This window comes from Chlorocebus sabaeus, chromosome 20 (assembly GCF_047675955.1).
Source record: "Chlorocebus sabaeus isolate Y175 chromosome 20, mChlSab1.0.hap1, whole genome shotgun sequence".
In the NCBI taxonomy this organism is placed as follows: domain Eukaryota; kingdom Metazoa; phylum Chordata; class Mammalia; order Primates; family Cercopithecidae; genus Chlorocebus; species Chlorocebus sabaeus.
The window spans coordinates 26623663-26651075 of NC_132923.1; the positions used below are offsets into that span (position 1 = coordinate 26623663).

Sequence of the window (27413 nt, forward strand, 5' to 3'; positions counted from 1 at the left end):
TTTGCTCTTTCACCCAGGCTGGAGTGCAGTCGTGCAATCTCAGCTCACTGCAACCTCCACCTCCCGGGTTCAAGCGATTCTCCTGCCTCAGCCTCCTGAGTAGCTGGGATTATAGGTGCCTGCCACCACGCTTGGCTAATTTTTGTATTTTTAGCAGAGGCAGGATTTCACCACGTTGGCCAGGCTGGTCTCAAACTCCTGACCTCAGGTGATCCACCCACCTCAGCCTCTCATAGTGCTAAGAGTACAGGTGTGAGCCACCACACCTGGCTGAAATATTCTTTTTATTCCTTTCTGTCTCTCCTCTCTTTCTGGGACTCCCATTATGTACATGTTGATATGCTTGAAGATGTCCCACAGGCCTCTGTGGCTCTGTTTATTTTTTCTGTTCTTCATTGTTTCTTTGTTATTTCTCTTCCTCAGACTGGGTAATCTCAATTGAGATTAACTTCAAGTTCATGGATTCTTTCTTTTGGCTGTTCAAATCTACTATTAAGCCCCTCTGGTAAAATGCTCATTTCAGTTATTGTACATTTCAATTCCAGAATTTCTATTTGGTTCCCCCTCCCTTTTTTTTTTTTTTTAGATGGAATCTTGCTCTGTTGCCCAGGCTGGAGTACAGTGGCACAATCTTGGCTCACTGCAATGTCTGTCTCCCAGGTTCAAGCGATTCTTCTGCCTCAGCCTCTTGAGTAACTGGGACTACAGGCAGGTGCCGCCATGCCCAGCTAATTTTTGTATTTTTAGTAGAGACGGGGTTTCACCATGTTGGCCAGGATGGTCTCGATCTGTCGACCTCATGATCCGCCTGCCTCAGCCTCCCAAAGTGCTGGGATTATAGGCGTTCCTTGTCTATATGTTCTCATCTTTATTGATATTTTCTATTTGGTGAGACATTATTCTCATATCTTCTTTTAGTTCTTCATACATGTTTTCCTTTAGTCTTTGAACACTTTGGAATACCTGATTTAAAATCTTTGTCTAGTAAATCTAATGTTGGGGCTTCCTCAGAAGCAGTTTCTATTGATTGCTTTTCCCCCTGTGTATAGAGAATACTCTCTGTATCTTTACATGCCTTGCATTTGTTGTTGTTGTTGGAAGCTAGACATTTAAAATAATATAATGCATCAACTCTGGAAGTCACATTTTTACCCCCTCTCCCAGGATTTGTTGTTGTTGTTAATATAGAGAAATACTCTGAACATAGCAGAGGACTTGGGCCCAAATACCCAAAGAGCTTCAAACTTGAAACTCTTCTTCAGGAGAGTAGACAGAGACTGTTTCCTGCATGTGGGCATGGAGCTCTTTTCAGGAAAGCCAACATGGAAAGCATACCAATAGTGCCCTCTGATAGTGACATCTTTTGGAAGATCCCCTAAATATCACAGGCCAGGTGATGGCCCTGCTCCCACCTCTGAGATTCTTCAGCCTCTAGTCTTTGGTCTGTCTTCTCAGAATCACTAGAGCATATTAAACCTGCAGACGTCACACTTGGTGGTCCTGATCCAGCCTTGCCCATGAAACCCCAGCCCAGACCTGGACAACCTCCCCTGGAGATCTTGCTGGGTGTGGGAGAACAAATTTCTAGCCCTTTCTTCTGGGAAAGTTGTAATCAGGCAAAGTAAGAATGATGACAAAGCCTGCTGCCAGCTGGAGTGATCAATGGCCAGGTGTCACCTGGCTCAATAATTAACCAGCGGGTTGGGATATGTCCAAAGGGTGGGAAGGAAGAAAACACATGGGTCACAAAGGACTCAAGCCAAGAGAAGCCAGGAGGGACTGCCAGTCAAGAGAGGCCTTTTTCAGAGGCCCGGGCAGTGGACACACCACCCAGGAGAGGTCCTTTTTCCTTTCCTGGTGGATTTAGGGATAGCAGCAAGACTGAGAAAACAGGAGTCTGTCATAGGCACCTGTTGCCCAGTTTCAGACTACACAATCCTTTTGAGGGGACAAAGAAGGAGAATTCTAAGGCCCTGGGGACCCTCAAAGCCCACCAAGCTGGCACGAGCTGTCCGTTTGTGCATGAAGCATTTGCTAAATGTCTGCTAGAGTGTGATGTTACGATGCTGTATTTGAAAACAGACAGATCTGGCTTCAAATCCAGGCATTGCTACTTGCCAGCTCCTGTGATCTTGGCTGAGTTAAGTTTCTCTAAGCCTTAGTTTCCACATCTATAGATGAGGATGTTAGAACCTCGCTTACAGGGCTATTATAGGATAGAATGCAATTGCATTTTTATAGACTGCCTCATACATACCAGTAAATAGTAAATAGCCTTCCATTCGATCTTGTTGACAGTCTTGGACAAGGAAGAGGAACAGACCGTGCCTGACTTCCTGTTACCCTTATATGGCTTCCTTTGTCTTAATCTTCCTGAAGTCCTGCAGAGTGCAGCATCCCTGGTCAGGTTCCTATTAGACATCTTTCTAATTCTATTCATACTTTATGACTAGATATTTATTTGTGATTGTTTTACTAATACTGTCTCCTTCACTGACTCTTTTATTTACCATTTTTTCCTCAGTGTGTGGCAATCAATGGGGAAATGAATGAATAAATAAGGATGAGGCTCTTGCCTTCACAGACCTCACTAGATGCACACACATGAGGAGGACAAAATAGCAGAGTGACTGGGGGAAGACGTCTAAGACCTCAGAGCAGGGGTGGGGCCTGTGGACTAGCGAGGCTAAAGTCTAACTTGGGGTTCTCCCCTAGCCCTCCTCAAGGAATTCACTCGAAAACTCCCTGACCCAGCCTTCTCCACTGCCCCAATGCATAACCTCTTCTGACTCAGCCACCCAGTAGTGGAGCTGAGTCAGTATGGACTCTAGATGGTGCCATAGAGGTCAACCTGTGGGCTTTCCTGTGGTCCAGCCACTTCACCATGGGGCTTTCCAAGCTAGTGTGGTCCACTTGCTCCCTCAGCAGTCCCAGCATTCAGGAGCAGAGCCTGGTGACTCCCCTACCCCTCCTAGAGCCTGAAGAGGGAAACCAGCAAACAAAAGTGCTGCTGTGGCAGAGGAGGCCTTCACTGGGGCAGGGGACATGTGCTCACTGGGACATGTGGCCTTTTCTCTTCAGGGCTGCCTGGTCACTGCCCTCACCAAATGACTTTAGTGCCTTATTCAAGGGGTCTTTGGACGCCCACCCAGGCCCTGCATCTAGTCCTGTCACCAACCCTTCTTGCCACGGCCCACAGTCTGCACGAGGTTAACCTCAGGCTTCTTCCTCGTCTCCTCTGATTCACTTTCCTGCCTCTGGCCGGATAGTGGTTTGGGGTTTGGCCGTGGTCTCTGCTTATATAGTCCAAGCCAGAGTTCCTGACCCTGCCTGCTCACCGGCACCCATAGCAACCCAAGGCCACTTTCCCCTCCAGTCTCCTACCTGGCTCTTCTTGTCAGCCAGAAATCCCTGAGCTACAAGCTCTCTAACTGCTCATCCCTGTGGGAAGCACCCAGCTCTGCCACCTTCCTCTGAGAACAGCCAGGGCCTGGTAGCATGCTGGTCCCCCAGGGCTTGCCCAGAGGGGAGCTCTCTGTTTGGCTTGGGCACTGTTGGACCAGCTGGTAGGCACATTACCAGTACACATTTTATTCAGGGGCAGCCCTTTGGAGCCCACAAAGTGCTTTTGGGTTTGTCATTTCATTTGAACTGCAGTCCAGGTATACCTGGTTTGTACTCTTTTTTTTTTTTTTTTTTTGAGATGGAGCCTCACTCTGTTGCCCAGGCTGGAGTGCAATGGCGCGATCTCGGCTCACTGCAGCTTCTGCCTCCTGGGTTCAAGTGATTCTCCTGCCTCAGCCTCCCGAGTAGCTGGGATTACAGGCGTGCACCACCACGCCCGGCAAATTTTTGTATTTTTAGTAGAGACGGGGTTCTACCATGTTGGTCAGGTTGGTCTTGAACTCCTGACCTCAGGTGATCCGCCTGCCTTGGCCTCCCAAAGTGCTAGGATTACAGGTGTGAGCCACCGTAGCCAGCCACCTGGTTTGTACTCTTAAACTAGTTCTACAGATGAGGAGACACCTGAGGCTCAGAGAGTTTAAATACTTACTTAAGGTCAAACAGTAAGAGCCAATGAGAGATTCAAGTCAAGAACCTAAGTTCTGTTGGTTTTTGGGTTTTGATGTTTTTGAGACAGGGTCTTGCTTCATTTCCCAGGCTGAAGTGCAGTGATACGATCAGGGTTGACTGCAGATTCAACCTTCCGGCTCAAGCTATCCTCCAACCTCAGTCTCCCATGTAGCTGGGACTACTGGTGTGTGCCACCGCATCTGGCTAGTTTTTTGTTTGTAGAAACGGGGTCTCGTTATGTTTTTCAGGCTGATCTCAAACTCCTGGGCTCAAGTGATCCTCTCACCTCAGTCCCCCTAAAGCGCTGGGGTTACAGGTGTAAGCCACCACCCTCAGCCAGTTCTCTGGTTCTCAATTCAAAGCGAATATTGCTGTATAGGTATGATGCTTCCCAAGGAGCCCCTGCAGCACATGAAGCCCAGGAAAGGCCTGCTGAGATTCTCAGCTCTTTCTGGGGGTTCCAGAAAGGCAGCTAAGGGGAAGGGATCTTTTGCTCCCCTCATCACCAATCCTTGCTTAGAGGCTTTGAAGTGTACATTCCATCCACCACCGCCCAGTGATCAGAAAGGGCTCTAATCTAGCCCCATCTCTGTCAGAAGCCAGGAAGACTCCTCTGCTGAAGATCCTTCTGCGTGGCCATTGAACAGTAGTTATTAGATACTACTCTCATTTGCTAATACCAATAAGGCCTCTAGAAAAGGCCACCCATTACATCTGGTCAGAATTTGCATTATGATGCCTCTGTTCATGCTTTCAGTATTAACCTTTGGCACACAATTACTGAGCACCTACCGAGTGCCACATACTCTTAGGCACTAAGGCACTAGGTGCACGTCCCCCTTTAATAAAAGGAGGGATGTAGCAGTGTCTGCCACTGATCATGGCCTGGTGGGACAGACAGACAAACAGGCTCCAAATTCCAAATCTGGAGAAGCACAGGTGGGGAAGGAATTGAACCTGGGTAGGCCTCAGGAGCTCGAGTCTGGCTGGGAAGGCTTCTCAGAGGGGCCTTGAACGATAAAATGTTAAGTTTCTTCAAAAATCTTTTCTGTAGCTCTTTTGATAGAAAGGGAAGAGCCATCTTAAGGGAAATGATAAGGGACAGGGTGGTAGGAGTGAGGGCACAGAAAGGGGTGACTGAGACGCCTGAACACTTAGCCCCTGGTCAAATTTGCTTGATGCCAATCTTGGCCCTGTATCCTTGGTCCCTAAGTCCAAGGACCTAATCTCTGGGGTAGCGCTGTCCAGTAGAATTTCTGGAATGATGCAAATGTTGTATTTCTGTGCTGTCCAACATGGTAGCCACATGTAGTTACAGAGCCCTTGAAATGTGGATAGTATAGCTAAGGAACTGAATGTTTACTTTTATTTCATTCTAATTAATTTAAACTTAAATAGCCATCTTACCTGACAGTGCAGCTCTAGATACTTCTTATCCTGGATCACAGTAGAATCACCTGAGATGTCTTTTTAAAAGTTCTGACACCTGGTGCCTGAGCCTTGCCCCTAAGATTCGATTTCATTGATCTAGGGTGGGGCTCAGGGGATCAGATTTTTTTTTTTTTTTTTAAACAACCCAGGTGATTCTCCTGGAAGCCAGCGTTGGGAACCACTAATCCAAAGCTGTCTACCACACCCTCAGGGATTGAGAGGCCCCTCTTGTCATAGCTTTGCCCAGGGTGTATGTTTGGGCCTTCAACTCCTTTGGCCCTGCCTAATACCCCTCTCCCCACCGAAAGCCACACCCTCAGTCTCCTCTCCAGCTCCAGTAGGAAGGTCAAGCCCGAACGAGGGCCCTCACACAGACTCCTGGCTCTCACCTGCTAAACACACTCACTTCGCAGCCTGGAAACAGGACTCATTCATCTCAGAGCCTGCAAGGACCTAGCCAGCTCCCTCTGCCCTGGTCAGCAGGGCTCAACGGTCAAGGAGCCTTATCCTCACAGGCCCCAGGGGTCCTTGGACAGAGCCCAACCAGCCATTTTCCTAGGCTGGGCAGGAGCAGGGGCCGGTGACCAGGCCTGGGGTTTGGCCCCTTTCTGCCCAATACGACCAGATATGCAGATGAATGTGTTTGGGACAGCAATAATACAGGAGGTCGGCCAGGCGCGGTGGCTCAAGCCTGTAATCCCAGCACTTTGGGAGGCCAAGACGGGCGGATCACGAGGTCAGGAGATCGAGACCATCCTGGCTAACACGGTGAAACCCCGTCTCTACTAAAAAATACAAAAAACTAGCCAGGCAAGGTGGCCGGCGCCTGTAGTCCCAGCTACTTGGGAGGCTGAGGCAGGAGAATGGCGTAAACCTGGGAGGCGGAAGTTGCATTGAGCTGAGATCTGGCCACTGCACTCCAGCCTGGGCGACAGAGCGAGACTCCGTCTCAAAAAAAAAAAAAAAAAAAAAAAATACAGGAGGTTTTGGTAACAAGACTGAAACTTGGAGAGAACCTTCCTCCCCTGTGTTTTGTGGAAAAAGGTTCTCTGAGCTGGGGTTCATCCAGCAACTGCTGCCCACCCACCCTGATGATTGCCACCCACACCCCAAAAGCAACTTTCCCACGACTCACATGGCAGCTTGTGCACTTCTTTTATTATTAAATATATAAGCAGCTTCCTATCTTTTAAATAGATATTTAAATGACTTTATATAAAATAATTCACCACTTCCAAGTATAAAAACAAAATCTCACAGTGCGTGAGCCAATGTCCTCTCTCGACTTCTCAGAGAACAGAAGGGGTTCCTGAGCAGGTAGCCTGGGGGGACACCAGAGGCGGCTCTGGGGCTCCTCCTGCTCTGATGCCACCAAGTGCTCACAAAGAGCTTCTGCAGTGGGTTGGATTGCTTTTTTGACCTTTAAAATATTATATGTTTAAGGTAGGGGGATGAAGGGGGATGCCTTTTTTTTGTTGTTTTTTTTCTTCCATTTTAAAATATGTGTTTTCTAGCATCAAATATAGAGGCTGTGACTAGAAGGCTAAGCCCCATATGCAAGTTCACTGCCCTTCCCTTAGCTGTCAGCATCAGGACAGGGGAGGTGGGGCCAGCAGACCCTCACTTTCCTGGGCAGGAAGGGAAAGTCACGGGCCCAGTGGCCAGGTAGGGTAGGGTCTCTCAGTGGAGGACCCAGGGCAGCAGGAGAGGAGGCACACAGCAGCACAAATGAACCCAGGGGCAACTGGCAGCCCTGTCGCCTGTTACCTAGGCCTCAGAGCCACCACCACGGGCTGGCCATGAAGTGGAGGCCCTCCAAGCATTGGAAGCTGAGGCCTGGCTCTCCTGATTGCTCTTCCACCCTGGCTTGCCTGGTTAGAGGTGATGGTAGACGGGTGGGTGAGAGATGGAGGTTATCACTGCCAACCAAGGTCAGGAGGAAAGAAGGGTGAGAAGTGGATGGGAGCTGGGTGCCATGCAGGTGGGGCTGAGATGCAGCCCAGCCCACGGCTCCTGACAGGGATAACCTGCTCAGCTCCAGGTTCCTGTCAGCAGCAGGGAAAGGACACTGGGCTGGGGTTTGGGAGTGCAGACCCTCCCCCAACCTCAGGGGCATACCTATATTTCAAAGGCCCATCTTCAGTCAGAGCTCGCCCTGCAGCCTCTCTGTCTGTGCCCTCCCCTCCCTGGCTCTCTCCCACTAGTTCCTTCCCTCTTGGGAATGTCAAAGTGCAAGATGCAGAAACCTGGGCGAACAACACAGCCTAAAGACCGGCTCTGGCTGGCAGCCCAGGAGGTTCTCCCACCCCGCTCCACTCCGGGGAGTCAAAGGCCAGGTCAGGAGAAGGTCAGGGCTGAGGGGCTCCCTCAGTCGACTGGTGAGGCCAGCTCAGTGCAGGAGGCTGGGGAGAGGCTGGAGAGTGGAGGACGGATGGATGCTGGCTCATGGATGGACGGGGGCAGGCTGTTCAGCAGGCTGGTACAGTGTTCACAGTGCAATGGCTTCCTTCATGAGGGGAGCCTCTGCTTGGCCTCCCGGAAAAACTCTGGCAGGTGCTGGAAGGAGGAGAGGCAGAGGCCAGTGCTTGATCCCCCTCTTGGCATCACTGGCAGGTCGGGCCGGTCCTGAGGGCAGGGCTGGCCTCCCCTCTGTGCCTGGCAACCAGCACAGGGCACTTGGGTGAGCCGAGGGTGTAGACCCTTCAGGCTGTCAGTGCAGACCAGCAGGTCCAGAGGCCTCCTCTTCCCGTCTCTCAGGCTGACACCTTTACGGGAAATCAAGCCGACGCCGTCCCGCCCCGTGAACTTCAGGCTCCTCTCTCTGGAGACAGGTCCATGCCTGTCCAGGCTAGGATCCCTTGGCACCAGGCGGGATGGTGCAGGGTTCTTTCACTCCTCAACGTCCACCCTACTTTCCCACAAACCACAGGCTGATGGGTCCCTGGCCTGGGTGCTGGCATGGAGGGGAGGGAGAGGAGGGTGCAGCCCCTGAGGAAAGAGGGTCCTGAGCTGGGCTCGCCGGCCTTCCTCAAGCACATGGGAGCCTCCAGGGCTCACAATAAATAGTGGCAGCATGGGGAGCATCCTCTGGCCTCTCTCAGTCAACGGTCTGCGGGTTCAGACAGAGGGGCCCTAGCCTGGCTGCTCTGGTCCGGTCCTCTGGTGGAGGGCAGACCACATTCCAGGAGGATGGCCGGGGAGGGGTGGTGGTGGACGCCCCATAATGTCTCCTCCCACGGAGAGACTGTCCTGTGCGTCCAGCTGTGGGAGAGAAGGAAAGGCTAGTCAGCAGAGTGGGAGTGCGGGGAGGGTCGTTGAGGACATGGGTTGGGAGGTGTGGCATTCCTGTGGGCTGTTGGCGGTGTTGCAGGCGGGACTTCCTTTCCTCCCTTCCCTAGCCTTTCCAGACACCACAGAGAGAGCAGGCGGCTTTCTCTGGCACCAGCCCAGGCCTCTGGCCAAACTGGCCTCACCTCCTATCTCCTTCTGGGGAATCAGGGCCTCAGTGGAAGATAATGGGGCCCAGGAGAGGTCTGGGCAGGGCTGGGAAGAGGGGTTACTCCTCAAGCAGAGGGCTCTGATGAGGAGCGAAGCGGGCACTTGAATGTCTTTAGACCCCTCCTCAGGCAAGGTCATCTCATTGGCCTTGGCCCAGTGAACAAAAGGTGATTCCTGCTAACACTAGCAAAGAAGAATCTTTCATTTCCACCTCCACAGCATTCATCAGAGGGGCATCACATATGATGTGACAGTCGGGCAGAGCTAGCTGAAGAGGAAGAACTTGGGCCAGAGAGGAAAAGTCTAGAGGTAGTGCCGGGACAAGGAAATTCCCACACTGCCATTTGGCATGCTGACCCCTAAGCAACCCAGCCCCTCCTGGATGGGCCGAGGGCCTTGCCTCCTGCATCATCCATGGGAGTCAGGGCCTTGTCCTCTCCTGCTCCACCCCCATCCTTGTCCCCTTGCCCAGCATCCTCAGGACGCTTTGTTCCCAGAGCAGAAATCCCCTGGACCCCATCCAACAGTTTGACTTTGGACCTTGTGTGGAGCCTGCCTCCCTAACATCCATAGGCCCTACTGGGTAAGGAGGGAAGATGGAACCACAGCCTCTGGCTCCTTGCCCATTCCCATGCTCTAGAGGGAAAGAAGGGGAACCATAAACTGGACATGAGCCATGATGGGTACAGCCAGGCCACAGGCCCAGCTAAGGCCCAGGAGGGGAGAAGGACCCAGTGGGCAAGTTCCAGCCTGCTGCCCAATCTCCTAGCTGCTTAGGGCTGAGGTGCTGGTGTCTGCATTTTCTGTGGCTCTGAGTCCCTATCTCAGTCTCTGCCTCTATGTTTCCCTCTCTCACTTCTTCCATCAGAGCAGCAGTCAGTCTAGGGGCTGGCACTCAATCTCTCCAAGGCCACTGGTGCCTGGCCTGGAGACCACCTTAGGGTTGGACCTGCTGGGCCAAGTGGGATCTGGATGTAGCCCCTTGCCCCAGGTTCCCTCTCCAAGTGAAATCTTGAAGGGAGGAAACTGAAAGCTTGGGACGGGCCTGAGAATAAGCAAGTGGGGAAAGGAAGGTGGGCATGCAGAGGGATAGGACAGAGGGCCAAGACCACGGCGAGGGGTTTGGGGGACAGGCGACCAGTGGGAAGGGTGTCATGGCACTGAGCCACCAGCCACCAGTTCTGAGGAGGCCTGGGTCATTTCACAGTCTTGCCAGTGCCCCAGCTGACCCACTCACCCATCTTAGCCCACCCCACTGACAAGGTAGACCCCAGGATTCTAGATATGTTGTTACTGCTGGCTCTTGTCTAAATAGGTTCCCCTGGTTTTGAGCATTTGCCAAATTCCCTATCTCTCTAGAAGGGGCCCAGACCTGTCACTCCACACGTGGGAGAGCCCTGCAGCGCTGGCTTGCACTTGGTAAAGAGTGTGACTGGAAACTTGACTCGGCCACCCCAGCTAGTCAGCCAACCAGCCAATTAGTCAGGAAATCAGCTAGTCAGTTGCTCAATGGGCTCCCCAAGCAACAGCTGGCCAGTTACCAAGATAGTTGGTTGGTTAGTCATTCACCCAGCCAGCTGGTCGGCCAGTCAGTCAGAGTCAGTCAGTTAGCTGGTTAACTGGTCAGCTAGAGGCTGTCAGTTAGAGACAGCTGGCCAGGGTCAGTCCGTGAGTCAGCCCTGAAGCCAGTCAGTCAATATTTATTTCATGTTTGGCAAATGTGGAGAGGCCCTCTCTGTAGTAGAACCCAGGATGGAAAAAGAAACACAAAAAAAGTGGAAGACAGTTCCTGCCCTCAAGGGGCTTACAATCTTAGGGATGTGGAATGTACACATACATATCAAATAAGATTTTAAAAAATATGAAAACAACATCCAAATAAGTGCAAATTGATATACTATTAGCCAAATACAAAAGAGCAGGAGGGGCATGACTGAAAGAAGCAGTCAGAAGGTTGTAGAGAAGCCAGGAAGGCTTCCTGATGGGCTGGCTGTGGGCTTGGGTGGGAGGGGGAAGACGTGGGCCAGCTGGGGTTGGGGGGGCCAGAGGTGAGGAACAATAGGGCCACAGCTACATCAACAACATGGGCAAGGACAACAACAGGCACTCATCAATGTGCAGGAGCCACAAATGGGAGGGCTACAGAGACGACAGAATTAGGATTTCAAACAACTTCAATAGGTTCAGGTGATGGGCAGAAACCAACAAGGTGGCTTTAGCAAAGGTGAATATAAACTGCACTTTGGTTAAAAAAGTTAAGTTGTCCAAGTACAGGGTAGAGATGGTCTGGCTTGACAGAGTTTTATGGGAAACGGAACTAGGGGTTTTAATAGACCACAAGCTCAACATATGACAACAGTATGATGCAGTTGTTAAGAAAAAAACTAATGCAATCTTAATCTGCACAAATAGAAGAATACTGTCCATATCAAGGAAGGTAACAGTCCCACTGTACTCTCTCTGAGCTGGTCAGACATCTGGAGTACTGTGTCCGGGGCTGGGCGCCACATTTTCAGAGGGACATTGACAAACGAGTGTGTCCAGGATGGTGAGGGGTCTGAAAACCATATCATATAAGGAACGTTTGAGGGACTTGGCCATTCTTAGCTTAGAGAATTCTCAAAGGGGACATGGATACCTGACTTGAAATATCTGAGGGCTTTCATGAGACCAGGTGGGAGGAGCAGTATGGAGGGGGCAGGGAAGCCAGTTTTGCCTCGCATGAGGAAGACGTTTCTCCCAGTCTGACTGGAAGATGGCACGGGCTGTGGCTAGGCAGGGAGCTGGCCTGGAACTGGGAGTGTGTGACAGTCAGCTGGCTGGCTGCCTGTTGGGGACATGGAGAGGGGCAGTCCCTTTGGGGTGTGACCCAGGGCCAAATGACCCCTGAGAGCCCTTCCAAGACTCAGGTTCTATGTCAACATGATCCTACAAGCAAGGAAGCAGAACTATCCTCGGCTGGAGAGGAGGGTCAACTGGTGGTGTGGGGGCGATCTGGCAAGCAGCTGCTGTTGGAGGGTCTTGGCAGCCAAGCCAAGAATATAGGGCTTGCAGTGGCTGCCACACAGAGCTACTGAAGATTCCTCAGGTGGGTAAAGACCTTATAAAGGCCACATACGAAGAAGGGGGGTTTAGCTGCTCTGAGGTCAAAGATGGCAGCAACACTAGAAGCTGAGTGCAGAGGTAATAGTCCCTGGCCTCAGTGGTGGTGGATGGAATGGAGGGGCAGGGGGATAGCTAAGGACCTGGAAAGGAGACGGTGGCTAGACCTGGCTGGCAATGTATAGAAAGGGAACTGGAGAGAGGCAAGGGAGTCAGTGTGGGGGTCTCAGGGGAATTGGTGTCACCAACAGGTGAGGGTGACTGGAAAAGGGTATAGCTAAGTTTTAGGAGTGGATATCAAAATCAGAATCTTACCTTAGAATTCCCTCTACACTGGCAGTTCCACCTGTCTGTCCTCATCCTGAGTCAGGGGGCTGTAGGCAGAGCACAGCACTGGCATTAGACATCAGCAGGAGCAGGGGAGTAAGGGGACCCTGTAAGTTTACCCCTAAGCCCCACACATGCTCTAGGCCCTCTCAGATTGAAAAATCCCAGAACCGTCTAACTCTACGGAGAAATGAGGAAAAAGCCCAGATATCTGGGAAAGGAGGGAAGACCGTCTCTACCCCATCCTGTTCCGCAGCTCCATTTCCTCAGAGCAAGCAGGAGAGCCCCACCACCACGAAGAGGGGAAACAGATCCCAAGCCAGGCCCCCAGTGCCTCCCAGAGCCCCACCTCAAGCTCTCACCTGCCTTCTGGCTGCTCCAAGGGAGAATCTGCTCTCTGAGGCTCTTGACGGCTCTGAGGACAGGAAAGAGCATCTCACTGAGGAGCTGGGGGAGGGTGGAGGGATGGTGGCCCCATCCCCAGTAAGGGCTGCCCCAGGTATTTATGAGAGAGTTGCAAGAGTCCTCCCAGCTTCCCAAAAGTAGGGATCAGCCAGAGGCCCAAGGGAGATTTGTGAGGTCTCTCTGCTGATGGTGTTCCCTCTCCTCTCCCCACGCCCTTGCAGGCTGCTCCCTATCGGTCCTCCTGTCCCAGGCTCTGCAGAACTCCCAGTGTAGGCCCGCCCTGACACACTCACACAGCATTGCTCTCCTCCTCCAGCTCCCTGCCCGTCTGGATGTCATCCTGCTGTCAGCCCAAGAATATTCTCTCCCGCTCCCTTCTGCTCCACTCCCTTCCCATTGACCTTATAGCTTGAGCCTTCCCAATTCTCGAAGCAATCCTCAATTTCCACCTCTCATCCTCTGTGCTGAGCCAGCCCCTATCTCTCTGCGTCTGAAGAACTCAGGCCACAACCGAGCTGTCCCCCTCACCTGCACCCCTGCCAGGCTCTGCCCCTGCCCTAAGGGACGCCCTCTTCTTCCTCATGGGGATCTGCTCACCCGCCGCCTCCGCCTGTAGAACAAGAGGCCTCCGACGGCCAGCAAGACCAGGATGACACTGGGCACCAGCAGGTGGAAGACAGACTCCTGGAGCTGCGGGCTGGAGGATCCCTCGCGCTGCCTCTCATGGCCTGTGTCAGTCAAAGGAACGGAGTTAAAACGGGCCAGGGGCCCGGCTGCCCCTTCACTTGCTGGTCCTCCTTCCGGCTCTGCGGGGCTCCTCCGATCCCTGGTGCTCCTCCTGCCCTCCAGCTCCCCAAGGGGCAGCACGCTGCCTGAGGAGTGGCTTCTGGAAAGCTGTGGCTGAGCAGAGAGGGTGGAGGGGTTGCTGAGGCCTTGGGGGCGTGGTGGTGAGGTCCTGGGAGAGCCTGGCTCCGGGGGGTCTCTCAGCAGGGCAGATGGATGGTCTGTCTTCTGGGGGGTGTGATTCCAGTCCTGGCCAGTGGGCCTCATGGGGCCCACCCTGGGCAAAGCGGGTACCAGTTACATCTGCCAGCTGTTGGCCCTTTGCTGATGCAGGGAGTGGAGAAGATGCTGAGAGGAAGTTGCTGGGTTTGGTGGGCTCTGTCTGCATGCTGCCCCCTCCTGGCCTGGAGGGGTAAAGCTCTGTCCCTTGGGACACGGGAATCTCACTGGCCTCTCCAGAGGCTTCTTCTGGGGCCCAGTTAGTGCCCATTGCCGAATCAAGAATATCCTCCATCCCGGTGTTGAAGGCCCCGACAGAGTGGCGAGGCTGTGGTGAGCCACTGATGGTGCTGTCCTTGACAACCGGGGTCTCTGGCGGCTCAAGGCTCTGGCAGGTGCTCCTGGGTGGTCGCTGCTTGGCACTGCCTGGATCCACTGTGCGCAGGGGCTGCTCACCAGGCAAGAGGGAGCTGCCCTCAGTTCCCTCAGAGTCATCCCAGGTCAAGCCAGCCATAGGGGCCATGGAGGGGGCGAGGGGTTGATGAGGGGAGACAGAGGCCGGGTCACTGCTAGGGATGGCTTTGGGGTACAGGCAGTTGCAATCAGGCTTGGTCACCACATCTGAAAGAACCATAGAGAGAGGGAGAGAGAAAGATGGGGAGGAGATAGAGTCACTAGCCTCCAGCACAGCTTTCCTAGAGCGGGGCAAGAGGGGAATATGAGTCTGGGGGGCCCTCATCTCCTAGCTCAGTCCTGGAGCTGAGAAGAGGATGGGACTAGAGTGGGTGCTCATGACACAGGGAAGGTGCCATATGCAGGGTCTCATGGGCAGTGACAAAGAACAGGGTTGAGATGTACACACTGGGGGTAGGGGAGAAGGAAGATAAGAGAACAGCCCATGCAGGGGTACCCACTGGCCACAGGCCAAGTTAGGGGTGAGCAGCAGCCAGGTCAGGAGGTTGAACAGTTGCCTTCCAGACCAACACAAGACAACTTCAAGCCCCAAAGACACTGGTTTCATGCATAGCCAGGAGCCACACAGCCACAGCCACAGCCCCAGGCAGGAACAAGCTGGGGCTAGAATGCAGCCAAGTCTTGAAGCCTTGGGATTGAAGCAATGAGACCAGACTTGGCCACTGGCAGGTTGCAGGGCCCTAGACCCTGCCTTGGGAAGCAAGGTTGAATGTAGGAGGGCATGTGTGGCACGAGACGCAGAGACGAGGACACGCAGTGTACACATGTATGCAGCTGAGCCAGCCCTGGGAGTTCCAATGATGCTCAGACTTCAAATCCAGCCTTGTCCCTTGAGGGAACGCCCAAGGCATCCTGGGGACTTCGGGAGCCAGGGTATCATGGTGATTCGCAGCAGAGCTCCTGGAGCAAGGGCCCTGACTCCCAGATGGGTGTCAGCTGTCTCCACAGAACCCCCCACATGTTCAGTCAGCCTGCAGAGCCAGTGGGGAAAGCTTCCATACCTACAGGGCTCCCAAGACAGGCTCCCATTTCCACTCTCTAATCCCAAGGCACCAGCATGATCCTTCTTGACGCTGCCACATGCAGACATAAGTAGGTGTGCATGCACACACATATCAGAAAAGACTTGTGCTCAGGACCAGAGGCACGTGAAGCCACATATGTACACGGAACAAGCACATTCATGCATACAGGAACACAAGTAGCAGCCAGGCTGCCTCCCCAGGGGTCCCCCCAGCTTCACATCTCACCTCCCAATCCCCGTTCCATATGCCACTACCCCCACACACTTCCTGGCCCCTGCCATGCTTACCTTGGCCGGAGCATTCAGCAAAGCTGTTGTTGCAGTTCTTGCTGAAAATATTCCAGTCCTTGTCAAGAAGATTCTTTGTTTCATTAAAGACATTCTTGACCTTCTCCAGCAACTGGAGAGGTGTCTCATAGAAAGTTCGGACGCAGGCCTGGAAGGAGATCAGGGCCCCCTTTTGTGAGCATGACCATTGGCCCCATGTCTCTGTCTTGTTTGTCAAATTCCCTTGGCCTTTCTCACATCTGTCTTCTTTTTCCCTTTTGTTTCCTCCCTCCCCTTTCCCCTGGTTTGCAGCAGAATGAGTCCTGAGGTTATGAGATATGTCATTTATTCACCAACCCATTCAACACATGTTTATGTGCCAGGCATATGGTAATTACCTGGGAATCATGCAATGAACAAGAGAGAGGTGGTTCCTGGCTGAGTTGGACACTGAGTCCAGCAGGGACTAAACACATTGTTACAAGTGCAATGAGTCCTATGAAGAAGTACTGGGTCATCCGATGGTGTGCAACAAGGGAAACAAAACAAGTGTTCAGGGAGAATTTCCCCAAGGAATCAACTAAAAGATGAGCAAGAGTTAACCAGGAAAGAGATGGGATTCCAGAGAGCTGTCCAGGCTGCAAGAACAGACTGTGCAAAGGTCCTGAGGCAGGAAAATGCATGAAAGGTCCAAAGACTAAAAGAAGGCTGGCGTGGCTGCAGCACTACCATCTAGGAGGAGCATGGCAAGAGATGCAAAAGGAGAGAGGTTAGCAAGCGCCAGGTCTTGAGGGCCTTGTGGGCCAAGCCCAGAACTTTTAGTTTTGTCCACAGAGCAAAGGGAAAACATCTGAAGGGGTGTTAGGGGTGGGCGGTGGCATGGTAAGAGTTCAGTTTGAGAAAAATCAGCGAGCTGCAGTGTGGAGAAGGGAACAGGGCAGCCACCAGGCCTGTGGGTCCTTTGCTGGCGTTGGTGTGTCTTGGCGGGAGGGCTGAGGAGGTCCCAGCCTGTCTTCTGTGCTGCCCAAGGGGCCCTGGCTTCCTACACCTACTAGAACTCTGAGAAGGTGCATCATCCTGAGTCTTCTCCCACCTCTCAAGCTGCTCCTTCTGTCTCCTTACCAAGCTCCCCTTCTCCTCCTGACGTCCAAATGCTGCTATCCCTCAGGGTTCACTCCTGGGCCCACCTCTCCTTTCACACAAGGCCATGCCATGCATGCCCACAGCTTCATCCAGGGCCTAACTACCACTGAATCACAAATACCAAGTTTTTCCTTAAACTGAGCTTCACAGGGAAGAACCATGGGCTTTTCTAAGCTGTGAAGTCCTTGAAGGCATCGCTGCATCCCGCTGGCCTGTGCATAGTCGGCTCCTAAGAAATGTTTACCAGATAGGCCGGGCGCGGTGGCTCATGCCTCTAATCCCAGCACTTTGGGAGGCTGAGGCAGGCTGATCACGAGGTCAGGAGTTCGAGATCAGCCTGACCAACATGGTGAAACCTTGTCTTTACTAAAAAGAAAAAAATTAGCCGGGCATGGTGGCACGTGCCTGTAATCCCAGCTAAAAAGACAAAAATTAGCCTGGCATGATGGCACGTGCCTGAAATCCCAGCTACTCGGGAGGCTGAGGCAGGAGAATCGCTTGAACCCGGGAAGCAGAGGTTGCAGTGAGCTGAGATGGCTATGAGTTGGGCACACCCCACTATGCCCAACTTTTTTTTTTTGATGGAGTCTCACTCTGAGTTCCCTCAGGAGCTCCGAATCCCTCCCACTGTCTTCTCCGGAGACTTGATGGGAGCTAGCTCCTCCAGCTTCACCCACCCTCTCTCCCGAAGCCTGCCCCACAGCATTCACACCGTCTATGGGTGAACATCCAAGGAGGTCATAATCATCAGTGGGACAGCTGCTTAAGATGCAGATTCCTGGGGTCACTTTTTTTTTTTTTAGATGGAGTTTTGATCTTGGCTCACTGCAACCTCTGCCACCCTGGTTCAAGCGATTCTCCTGCCTCAGCCTCCCGAGTAGCTGGGATTACAGGCATACGCCACCAGCCCCTGCTAATTTTTGTATTTTTAGTAGAGATGGGGTTTCACCCTGTTGGGCAGGCTGGTCTTGAACTCCTGACCTCAGGTGATCCACCTGCCTTGGCCTCCCAAAGTGCCAGGATTAGAGGCATGAGCCACCATGCTCGGCCCTGGAGCCACTCTTAAACCCAGCATATCAGACTGTCGAGGGGTGTGTCTGGGAATATGCATTTTCAACATATTCCCAAGTGATTCTTAGGAATCTTAATGTTAGAAAATCACAGATTTAGTACCTGTCTTATTAAAAATGTTTTCCTGGCCAGGCACAGTAACTCACATTTGTAATCCCAGCACTCTGGGAGGCCAAGGCAGACAGATCGCTTGAGCCTGGGAGTTTGAGACCAGCCTGGGCAACATGGTGAAACCCTGTCTCTACAAAAAATAGCTGGGCATAGTGGGGTGTGCCTGTTGTCCCAGCTACTCAGGAGACTGAAGTCAGAGGATCAATTGAGCCTGGGAGGTTGGGGCTGCAGTGAGCCGTGATTGCACGCTGAACTTCAGCCTGGGTGACAGAGTAAGACCCTGTCTCAAAACAACAATGACAACAAAAACAGAACAAAAGTCCTCCCTCAATCACACACTCCCTCCAGCTATATCTCTTTTCCTGCCCCCATTCGGATCCAAGTTCTTCCACAGTGGTGTCTCTACTTCCTTTCTATTCACCCTGATCCGGCACCTGTGACACGTTGCCAAATCCAATGGATAATTTTAGCCCTCCCCTTGCTTGATTTCTCAACCCTCTTTTATGAAATTCCATCCCTTTTTCCATCTTGGAACCTAGTGCCTTGACTCTGCACTCTCCCTCTTTTCCTCCCACCTTCAGGCTGCCCCTTGCCAGGTCCGCTGTCCTCTGCTTGCACTCCAAATGCTGGGTTCCTGGGCCTGCTTCTCTTCTCACAGTGTCTGTGCTGTCCAGTCCCATGGCTTCACAGATAAGCCGAACCCCCATGCCTCATAAATCTGTGCATTGCCGGTCACACTGAAGACCCGCACACCCAGCTGCCTGCTCAACGTCTCCACTCGCCATTTCATGAGCACCTCACGTCTGCTGTGCCCCAGACTGAACTGTCTTCCCTCAAACCTACTCCGCCCATGGATCATCCCCATTTCAGCATCATTAGAATATCCAGGTGCTCAAGACAAAAACCATCCTTGGCTTTTCCTTTCCGTCAGCTTCTCACATCCACTGCACATACCAAGTCTTGTTGATTCTGGCCCCCAAGCCCATGGGAAAATGTCCAGTCCACTTGCCTCCACCTTCACTGTACCACCTGGTCCAGGCGTCTAGCCTGGACTCGCACCTTCTGCTGGTCTCCCAGCCTCCATTCCTGCTCCCCTTTGGTTTATCCTCCACACAGCAACCAGGTCAGTCTTATAACCTGAGAGTAAGCCACATCCTGTTCATGACAGCTTCCCTCACCCTTAAGACAAAATCCCACATCTCTAAAACCACACATGATCTGGCTTCTGCCTTCTCTCCTCTCCCTCCTGCACTTCCCATGCTCTGGCCATGCTTATAACCCTTTGGGTCCCTGAATGTGCACTTTCCTGTTTGTTTACCTTAGGGCTTTGTGCATAGCTTTTCCTGTTCCAGAATGTTCTTCTAGCCTTACCACTTTCAACTCTTACTCATCTTTGGAGCTCAAATCAATATTTGCTTACTCAGAAGCCTTCCTTGTCTCTGCCTCCCCAACTCCATGGAAGTCTGAGTTCCCTGTTGCTCTCCCTGAGCCCTTCAAGGTTCTTGTTCCCAGCTCACTCCTCTACCTCCTTCGGGTTGTCTCATCCCTGGTTTACTCTTCTCCAATGCTGTTATTGCCATGCTACATATTGTATATTTTACATACATATTTTGTTAACTGTCTCACCACCACTACCACCACCCCCAAATGTAAGTTCCAGGAATGTGGGGATTTTTGTCTGTTTTGATCACAGCTGTTTCCTGGTGTTTAGAACAGTATCTGGTACACAAGAGACACACAAAAACTGCTTGCTGTTGGAATGAACAGTCCTTATAGTTTGTAATTCTATTGACTGGTGTCATGGTTTGTTTAACATATGCCAAGCTCACTTGACTATAAGCTGCATGGGGTGGGACCATGTATTTGTTGCTCATGATAACATCGTCAGGGCCCAGGATGATCCCTCGTGCCTCCTGCCTGCTAAAGGTTGGAGGGATGACAAATGAATGAGAGTGAGCAAGCAACGGCGTGAGGCGAGGTGAGCGAATGTCCTCTGTGCCTGTGGACCGAGCGGCGCCTCTGTAGCCGCCCTCTGCCCTCACTCAGTGCTCCCGGCCTCAGGGCTTCCTACCTTGTCGTGCTCTTCATAATCCTTGGTGAAGCAGCTCTTCAGCCTCAAAGAGAGTTCCTGCAGCTGCACAATGGCGATGGCATTGGGAGTGTTGTCTCTGAAGCGCATTGTGTCCTCCATTATGTCTTGTACCAGGAGAAATGCCTTCTTAAGGTAGCACACTGGATCTTTCTGAAAAAACAGGAACCTGGGGCTTATAGCCTGGCCATTGTGGCCTGGGAACCCCCAACCCCAGGCAGATGGAGGGTTGCAGCTTGCTCTCCCCCTTCCCCCAGGGGAGGGACCACACCATGCCAGCAACGAGGAGAAAGCTGCCTTCAGCTTGCCTGTCTTTCTCTCTCTTTGGGGTCTAGCACTACTGGAGACTGGGTTAGAGTGAAGGAAATGTGGATTCTGATTAGAGAGTTCTCTGGGTTTCTGGAATATGAGGTTTTAATCAGGATGGATGTACATAGGGAAGGTGGGCTCCAGGGAACCTCCCCCTGCCTTTCTTTCTGTCTTCCTCTTGGCTTGCTTTCACAAAAATCTTTTACCATATGGCCCCTTCAAATCCTCCAGGATATAGGAGGGGTGAAGACTATCTCATGGTACAAAGGATAACCTCTGTGTTTTGTCTCCCTAAAGAGATGGTAGTTGCCTTGAAGACCCACTCTGCTTTAGCTCCCTACCCCCAGCATCTAGTCCAGTAGGTTCCTAGCAAATGCTAGTTCAGGCATGAGTGCTAGAGCAAGCGAGTGAGTGAATAAAATACTGAGGCTATTCTTTGGACCATGAGGTGGTCACCAGTACTAACGGAGGTGCATATGGGCCTGGTGTGTGGAAGCTCAGAGATAGAGGCAACTTCTGGATATCATGGCAGTTTTGCATGAGGCATAAAGATGAACAGATGTGGAATAGTGACTGGGGGAGCAGGTGGAAAAGCATGAGAGTCATTGGGAAGAGCTTGTGCAAAGATGGGAGGCAGGAAGGAGCAGGGAACGGGGAGGCGGTGTACAGGTTTATGTGGTGGAGAATGGCTAGACCTGGTGTAACCCAGGCTAGACAACCTTGACTTTCTTCTGGAGTGATGGGGCCCCTGATGGTTTTGGGAGAGTGAGGTAAAGGCAGCAGGTTGGCGTTTCAGAAAATTCTCCCTAGTGGTAAGATGAAGAGTGAACTAGAAGCAGGGAGAGCAGTTAGGTGGCTCCTGAAATTGTCCAAGCAACTGATTGAGGGGTGAAGGTAGGGATGAAGGAGACAGAACCCAGAGATGCTGAGAGGCAGAACCTGCAGCACTTGCTGGCTTGCTGGGTGTGGGGCAAGTCCAGGAAGGGCTGGACTGCCTCCCTGCCTGCTGGTTGGCCTAGTGAAGAGAAGTGACATCCTTAAGCGAAGCATGTGACCTGGAAGAAGTATTGATTTGCCTCAAGTCCTACAGCCAACCTTCCTGGATTCAAATCAGGCCTCTACCACCTACTAGCTATGCTCCTTTCACCTCTCTGTGGATAATAAACAGTATTTGTGTACCACATAGTGGTACTGTCAGAACTAAATTAGCAAAGTGCTTGGTACCTAGTGAGCGTTTGTTATGTATCAAGCCAGGAGAAGGGAATGGCAGGGGACTTGAGCCCTGGATACTGGCACCCCAGAGTTGAGCACCCATGGATCCTCACACTCTCAACCTTTCCAGCTCTAGGCATTCTGCTGCCTTCATGCTCCCACACACACCCCACCCTGGGAGTTGCATGCAGACTGGTGCATGGATTTTGTAAACAGCCATCACTCACCAACTGTTCCTGGTCTACAAACTCAAAGGTAATTTGGCACGAGGTCTCCATCTGACTGTCAATCTGTAAGAGAGAGCAGGCCAATGATTGCAGGGCAACCTACAGCTCAACTCAGCCTTCTTCAGAATGGGGACCTTAACTTCTGAATGGGGTTTGAACTTCATCCCTGCCAACCACATGTGGAAAGACAGAGTCAAGTCTAGGAGAAGATCAGTGCCTTCCATATGCCCAGGGGAAGGTTGTAGAAGAACAAGTCTTTTCCTTCCATCTGCCACCCCAGGAAATCTGACAAACGCCCATTTGTTTTAAGAAAGAAATGTCTATAGGAGAATATAGGATATAATCTTCCCTGGGAGATAGTGAGCACCCTGTCATGGCAGGAATTCAAGCAGAGGCTGGACAAGCTCTGGGGACTGAACATCTGTAGGCGTTGGAGCTGGATGCCCTTAAAGCCCTCTTTAGCCCCAGAGCAGCAGTTCTGGGTTTTAAGCCTCAGAGAATGCTGGGGCTCTTGGTCTACCTTGGATTGCTACAGCAACTACATGCAGGAGAAGTAGTGCTAGGGCAAGAGAGGCGGAAGGCACAGCCCACAGGCCCCAAACTCAGGGCCCTGGAGCTGGCCTTAGCCAGTGATGCCCCACCCTGCCTAGCTGGCCAGAGGGATGGTAAATTCCCACTGAGCAGGACGGCAGCCATGACAGCAACCTGATTCTGCCTGGCTGGACCACGTATGGGCCTGATTAGAATGAGATACAGGCTCCTTCATGGCCTAGACGAGCAGGCCATCCCAGCCTCAGGGTATGGGCAAGAGCCAGGGAAGTGAGGGTGGAAGGCTGGGAGTTAAGTGAGCACTTCCCCTCCAAATCTGGGTGGGGCTCTGATGCCAGACTGGCGCCACACATGAGAGTCCAGGAGCTAGACGCAACATCTGGACACAGCAGGCTGCCTGGGCTAGCTTCCCAGAGGAGGCATCCCACTGAGGGACAGCAGACCTCAGAAGCCTTTTCAGAATCAGTGGTTGATATTCCTGGGCAATCACTAACCCAGGCAAGCAGCTGGAAGCCCACCCCATCCACTGCCTGCAGGGGAGTCAGAGAGGGCTTCAGAGCTGGGGAGACCAGAGGTCCTAACTTTGGGAAGGCTAGTGAAGGATATCACTGGTGGAGCCAGTGGGAACCACAAGCAATGTCCTGCACTGCCCTATTTTCCTGCCTGCAACTGCTCTCTTTGACCTGCTCCCTGGCTCCTGCCTCCATTTCCCCAGTGGGGAGAAGGTAGAATACAGCACGGCCACACACTCACCAGCCGCTGCAGAGACTGCAGGTGTCCACTCCCAATCATGTGGCTACAGTACTCCGACACCTCCTCGGTGACACTCCTGCTCGCCAGGAGACAGACCAACAACAGCAGGGAGCCCAGCCATGTCTGTGACAGAGAGGGTGTCATTTCTCCCCAGCCCTCACTCTCCCCAGTTATCCCCATGCCCTGCTCACAGCAGAAAAACAAAGGCCTCAAACCTACAATGCTACAGGCTCTGCCCCTTACCTCAGGATACAGCATCCCTCAAATCCAGCTTTCCCAGGATTTCTAGCAGCCACAGCACAACCTTGTTCTACCATGAAAACAACCCAAATGTCACCTACAAGAAGCCTTCCCAGATTAAGCCAAAGCTAACTACACATTGAACTAATAGTGACACAGATGGTTTGCCTACCAGTCTAAATTTTAATGACACAGGAAACTCAAGGGCAGGACTTGCATCTACCCATTTTTTCTGTCTCTGTAACATCAACACTGAGCCAAGCACTTTTTGAACTGCCCTCAAGTTCACGTTCATGCACCGGCTTTCAGATGGCAAGCCAGAGACAGCTCCCCTAGGCCCAGCACTTCCTCCCACCTGATCAATGCAGATCTGGCTCTGCCACTGGAAAGACTGTGGGATCAAACTCAGTTTCACTGGAACTCATCCCTTGCCAGAGACCTCTTGGAGCCCTGGGTATGTGTTTCAAAAGGAGCCCAACTGATTAATCAGAGGCACCAGTGCCAGTAATGGGCCATCTCTTGCTTGCCACCTGCCTATTTGAGCACCATCAGGCTTTGCCTCCAGCCAGCCACCTCTTATCATGGCAGAGAGGTTTTTCCTGAGACCCCTCTTCTCTCCCAGCACCCACCTGGCCCAGTAGCTGCTCAGGACCAGAGTGATGGGACTGGATCCTGATGCCCTGTCTTTCCTCTTCCTTCCTCTCTTCCTTCTCTTCACTGAGGTCTCCTCATCCCTACCCTTGGCCCTAGGTCTCTCCTTCTTCAGCCAAAAGCAGAGGGACTCTTGGGCTTTCTATCTCCAGCTTGAGGTCACCTCCTGAGAGCTCCTAAGCCTCCTGGCAGCTGATGCCCCCAGATTCAGGGAAATGCTGGCAGGGTAGGGTGAGGGTTGACACTATCCTGGACTCAGGGTTTTGCCTCAGTAATCCAGATGTTGAGACAAATACTGCAAATAAGTTGCTCACTGGAAAAACACAAGGAGGCTATGAAACAGCCCACAACAATGTGCTAATCTACATATCACCAAAAGCCCAAATGCTTGCCAGCTCTTATGGGGAGGAGAAGGCAGCTCTGGCTGGGTGACCAGGGAGACTGCAGAGAGGAGGGACCTCAGTGAGCCCTTGAAAGATGGGGAGAAGCTGATGGCAGGAGAGGGGTGGGAGGCATGGAAGGAAGAGGCAGAGAACAGTTTAATACCACTCAGCACAGGGACGGTGAGGGTCCTGGCCGATCTGAGGGAGGGAAAGTGTGGAAGAGGGGGCCGTGGATGCACATGTGTGGCCGATGAGGAAGGTGCCCACGAGGGAGGGCACACACTCAGCGCACGTGACAACAGTCATGGGGGCTGGGGGGACTTCAAGCTCCGTTGGGGAGGTTGCCCTGGGTGGGAACAATGGCCCAGGTTCTCAGGAACCTTAGGTTCAAGAATGATTGGAGGAAACTGAGCCACTAGACGGTGTATCTACCCCAGGCTGGCTGCCACTCAAGGTCTGGAGTGAATGGTGCGTATGAAAGGGACCGCTCAGGATGACAACCTCCCTGGAGGAGAGCAAGGTGGGAGCAATGCTTAACCCCAAGGGCTGTCTGGCTTTGGTGATATTTCAGGCATCAGTGTGGGGAGAGTGCAGCCGCCACATGAGAGGCTGACTTCGAAGATGGCCAAAGGGGATACCCCTGGACTTGGGGCCTCCATTCTGCCTCAGGAAGATCTGGACAGACAGTGGGGGGTTAACACTCTGGCTTGCATCTGGCTGGGCAGGCTCTCCTCTGACTGCCTGTTCCTCCCACTCCCAGCCCTGGCTTCTGCCTGGGGAGCAGCCCTCAGAAGAAATCTCTGCTGCAGGCTCAGAGATGCCAGGACACCTCCGTCCAGCTGTCCAGCCTCCTCTGCCACCTATCCTATTCCATTTCATCTTCCCCCTCAACAAGGCCTCTAGAGAGACCTGGCAGAACCGGGCCCTTGGATTTCCCCTGTCTAAACACAGCCCCCTTGTCTTCCTCTTCTTTCCTCATGGTCTCCCCTTCAGCCCTGAAGCTTTGCTTTCCTGCCTATGGCTAACCCTTCTCCTTTCCCCTCTCAACCCTATCTCCTCTCTCTCAGTGGGGCACTTTCTTTCTGTGGACCCACTCTTCCCTTTCTCGCTCACCTCACCTGCAACCCTCTCTCCTCTACCCCTAAATAATTTTCTGCTCTTTCCCCTCCAGGTTTCCCCTCTCATTTTCTTCTAGGACTCCTCAGAAGCAAACCCATTATGAGCCCACTGACTGGTCATGAACAGTGCCACCCTCACTTTCTACGGCTGCATCTGCTACTGCCACAGTTAGGGCAGGGCATCCCCTGCACAGTCAGGAGCAGACCCTGCCCCTGGACACAGCTCTGCAACACCAAACTCTCTTTCCATTTTCCTCAAGCACTGCAAACCACCATAAACCACCACAAAGCCCAGAATCTCCCCAACCGATGAAACCAGAATTTGCAAGAAAAAGAGATTCTGAGCTAGCCCTAAGCAGCCCCAGCGAGGGGCTGTTTGTCGGCTGTTGCCGTCCCCCCACCCCACGTCCCCTGCCCCCGCCACCCCCCAAACAGCCACCCAAGTCCTCCGCAGCTCCTGCCTGTGGGCTGGAACAAGCAGTGGCTTGCCCCTCTCCGTCCCTCTGCCAGCAAGGCCCTGGTGTTCTATAAGCTGGTTGACCCCCTGAACTTTCCCTGCCCAGAAGCGCCCATTCCCCTGCAGGGCCTTGGAAGCACATGTGTGGCCGATGAGGAAGGTGCCCACGGGGGAGGGCACACACTCAGCGCACAGCCACTCTGCCCGTGCCTTAGTGATGGCGGGTACGGAGAGAGGCAGGGCACCCTGGCTGAGCGGGGGCTCGTGCCTGCAGGTGGCTCAGTGTTCCCCTCCGTGCAATGGGGTGAGCAGCCCTCCGTTTCCCAGGGAAGCCTGGCAGTCGGGGTGCAGCCGCAGGGCCGCCACTGGCCTCCGCCCTGGCGCCAGGGGCCCAGTCGGTGCGCAAAGGCGGTTGGTCCGCGGCGGGAACGCCAGGCCAGTGCAGCCTGCGCGCCCAGGCTGTCGGCTCCGACTGGCAGCTCCCGGCCGCCCGGCCGCCTGGCCGCCGAGCCCCTGTCCCAGCCTGTCCCGGGCCCCGCGCCGCGGCCGCCGCTTACCGTGGGAGGGCAGCGCCCGGCGGCGCCCGGCGCGGTCATACGGGCAGCTGGGTCCCGGCCGGGCGCGTCGGCCGCCCTCGCTTACTCGCTCGCTCGCTGGCCGCTGCGGAGTGGGCGCCCTGGCCGAGGGCCGCGCCGCTGTCCCGGGATGCGGAGAGCGGCTCTGGCGCCGAGAGGACCCAGGCAAACTTTCACTTTCCCCGGGCCGAGCCTCACTGGCCAGCCCTCGGCACAGCCTTTTAAGAGAGGACTGTGGGGGCATGTGGTTTATGGGAAATCACCCTGGCCAGGCGCCAGACACACACATACACACACACACACACACACACACACACACACACACACGCGCACTGACACAGACACACACACTCCAGAGGCCCACTCAGCCGCCTCCCCCGCCTCCCCCTCCCCCACCCGCCGGCCAGCCGGCCCCGCTCGCGCGTCTTCCTAGTCACCCTCTGTCTTCTGCGCTGCACTTCCAAGCCTTCAGCAAAGGAGCGCGGGCTCCACCGCGTCTCCACCCCGCCTTCCCCGCGCCCTCTGCGGACCTACCCTTTCCTTCCGCGCTCTCCAGACTGATCCGGTGCTAGCGCTCTTTCTATGATCTTCCCAAGGGACTTTCCCTCCAGGCCTGAAAATCCCCAAATCTCAGCAGAAAACGGACCGAGAGCAGGGACAAGCACTGGGAAGGGAGGAAAATCCTTTGAAGACGCCCCCACCCCATTCTCGGAGTGCCGAAAGGAGTCCAGTGTTACTTGCTCCCTCCTGGAGCCTGAGTCAGCTGGTTTGCCGGCAGCCCCCTTCTTCCTCTGCAGTCCCCAAGCAGCCCGCCCAGCCTCAAGTCCCATTATGGGAGGGATGCCAGCTACCTGACCAGGAAGGGAGCAGCTGTGTCCTACGACAGCAAGCTGGGGGGCTGTTCCCTGGGTGCCAGCAGAC

General features: G+C 53.3%; 1 protein-coding gene across 1 annotated transcript; it reads right to left on the reverse strand.

The window, feature by feature from the left end:
* Positions 1–11159: 11159 nt before the first annotated feature.
* CSF1 (colony stimulating factor 1) lies at positions 11160–26820 on the reverse strand. The gene is given in 10 exon segments (XM_007977660.3): positions 11160–11560; positions 12421–12479; positions 12795–12847; positions 13435–13908; positions 13910–14460; positions 15626–15773; positions 20001–20171; positions 21767–21829; positions 23069–23191; positions 26475–26820. Coding segments are annotated over 9 exon segments (1668 nt in total). The 5' UTR covers positions 26514–26820; the 3' UTR covers positions 11160–11560; positions 12421–12433.
* Between the last annotated feature and the right edge of the window lie 593 nt (positions 26821–27413).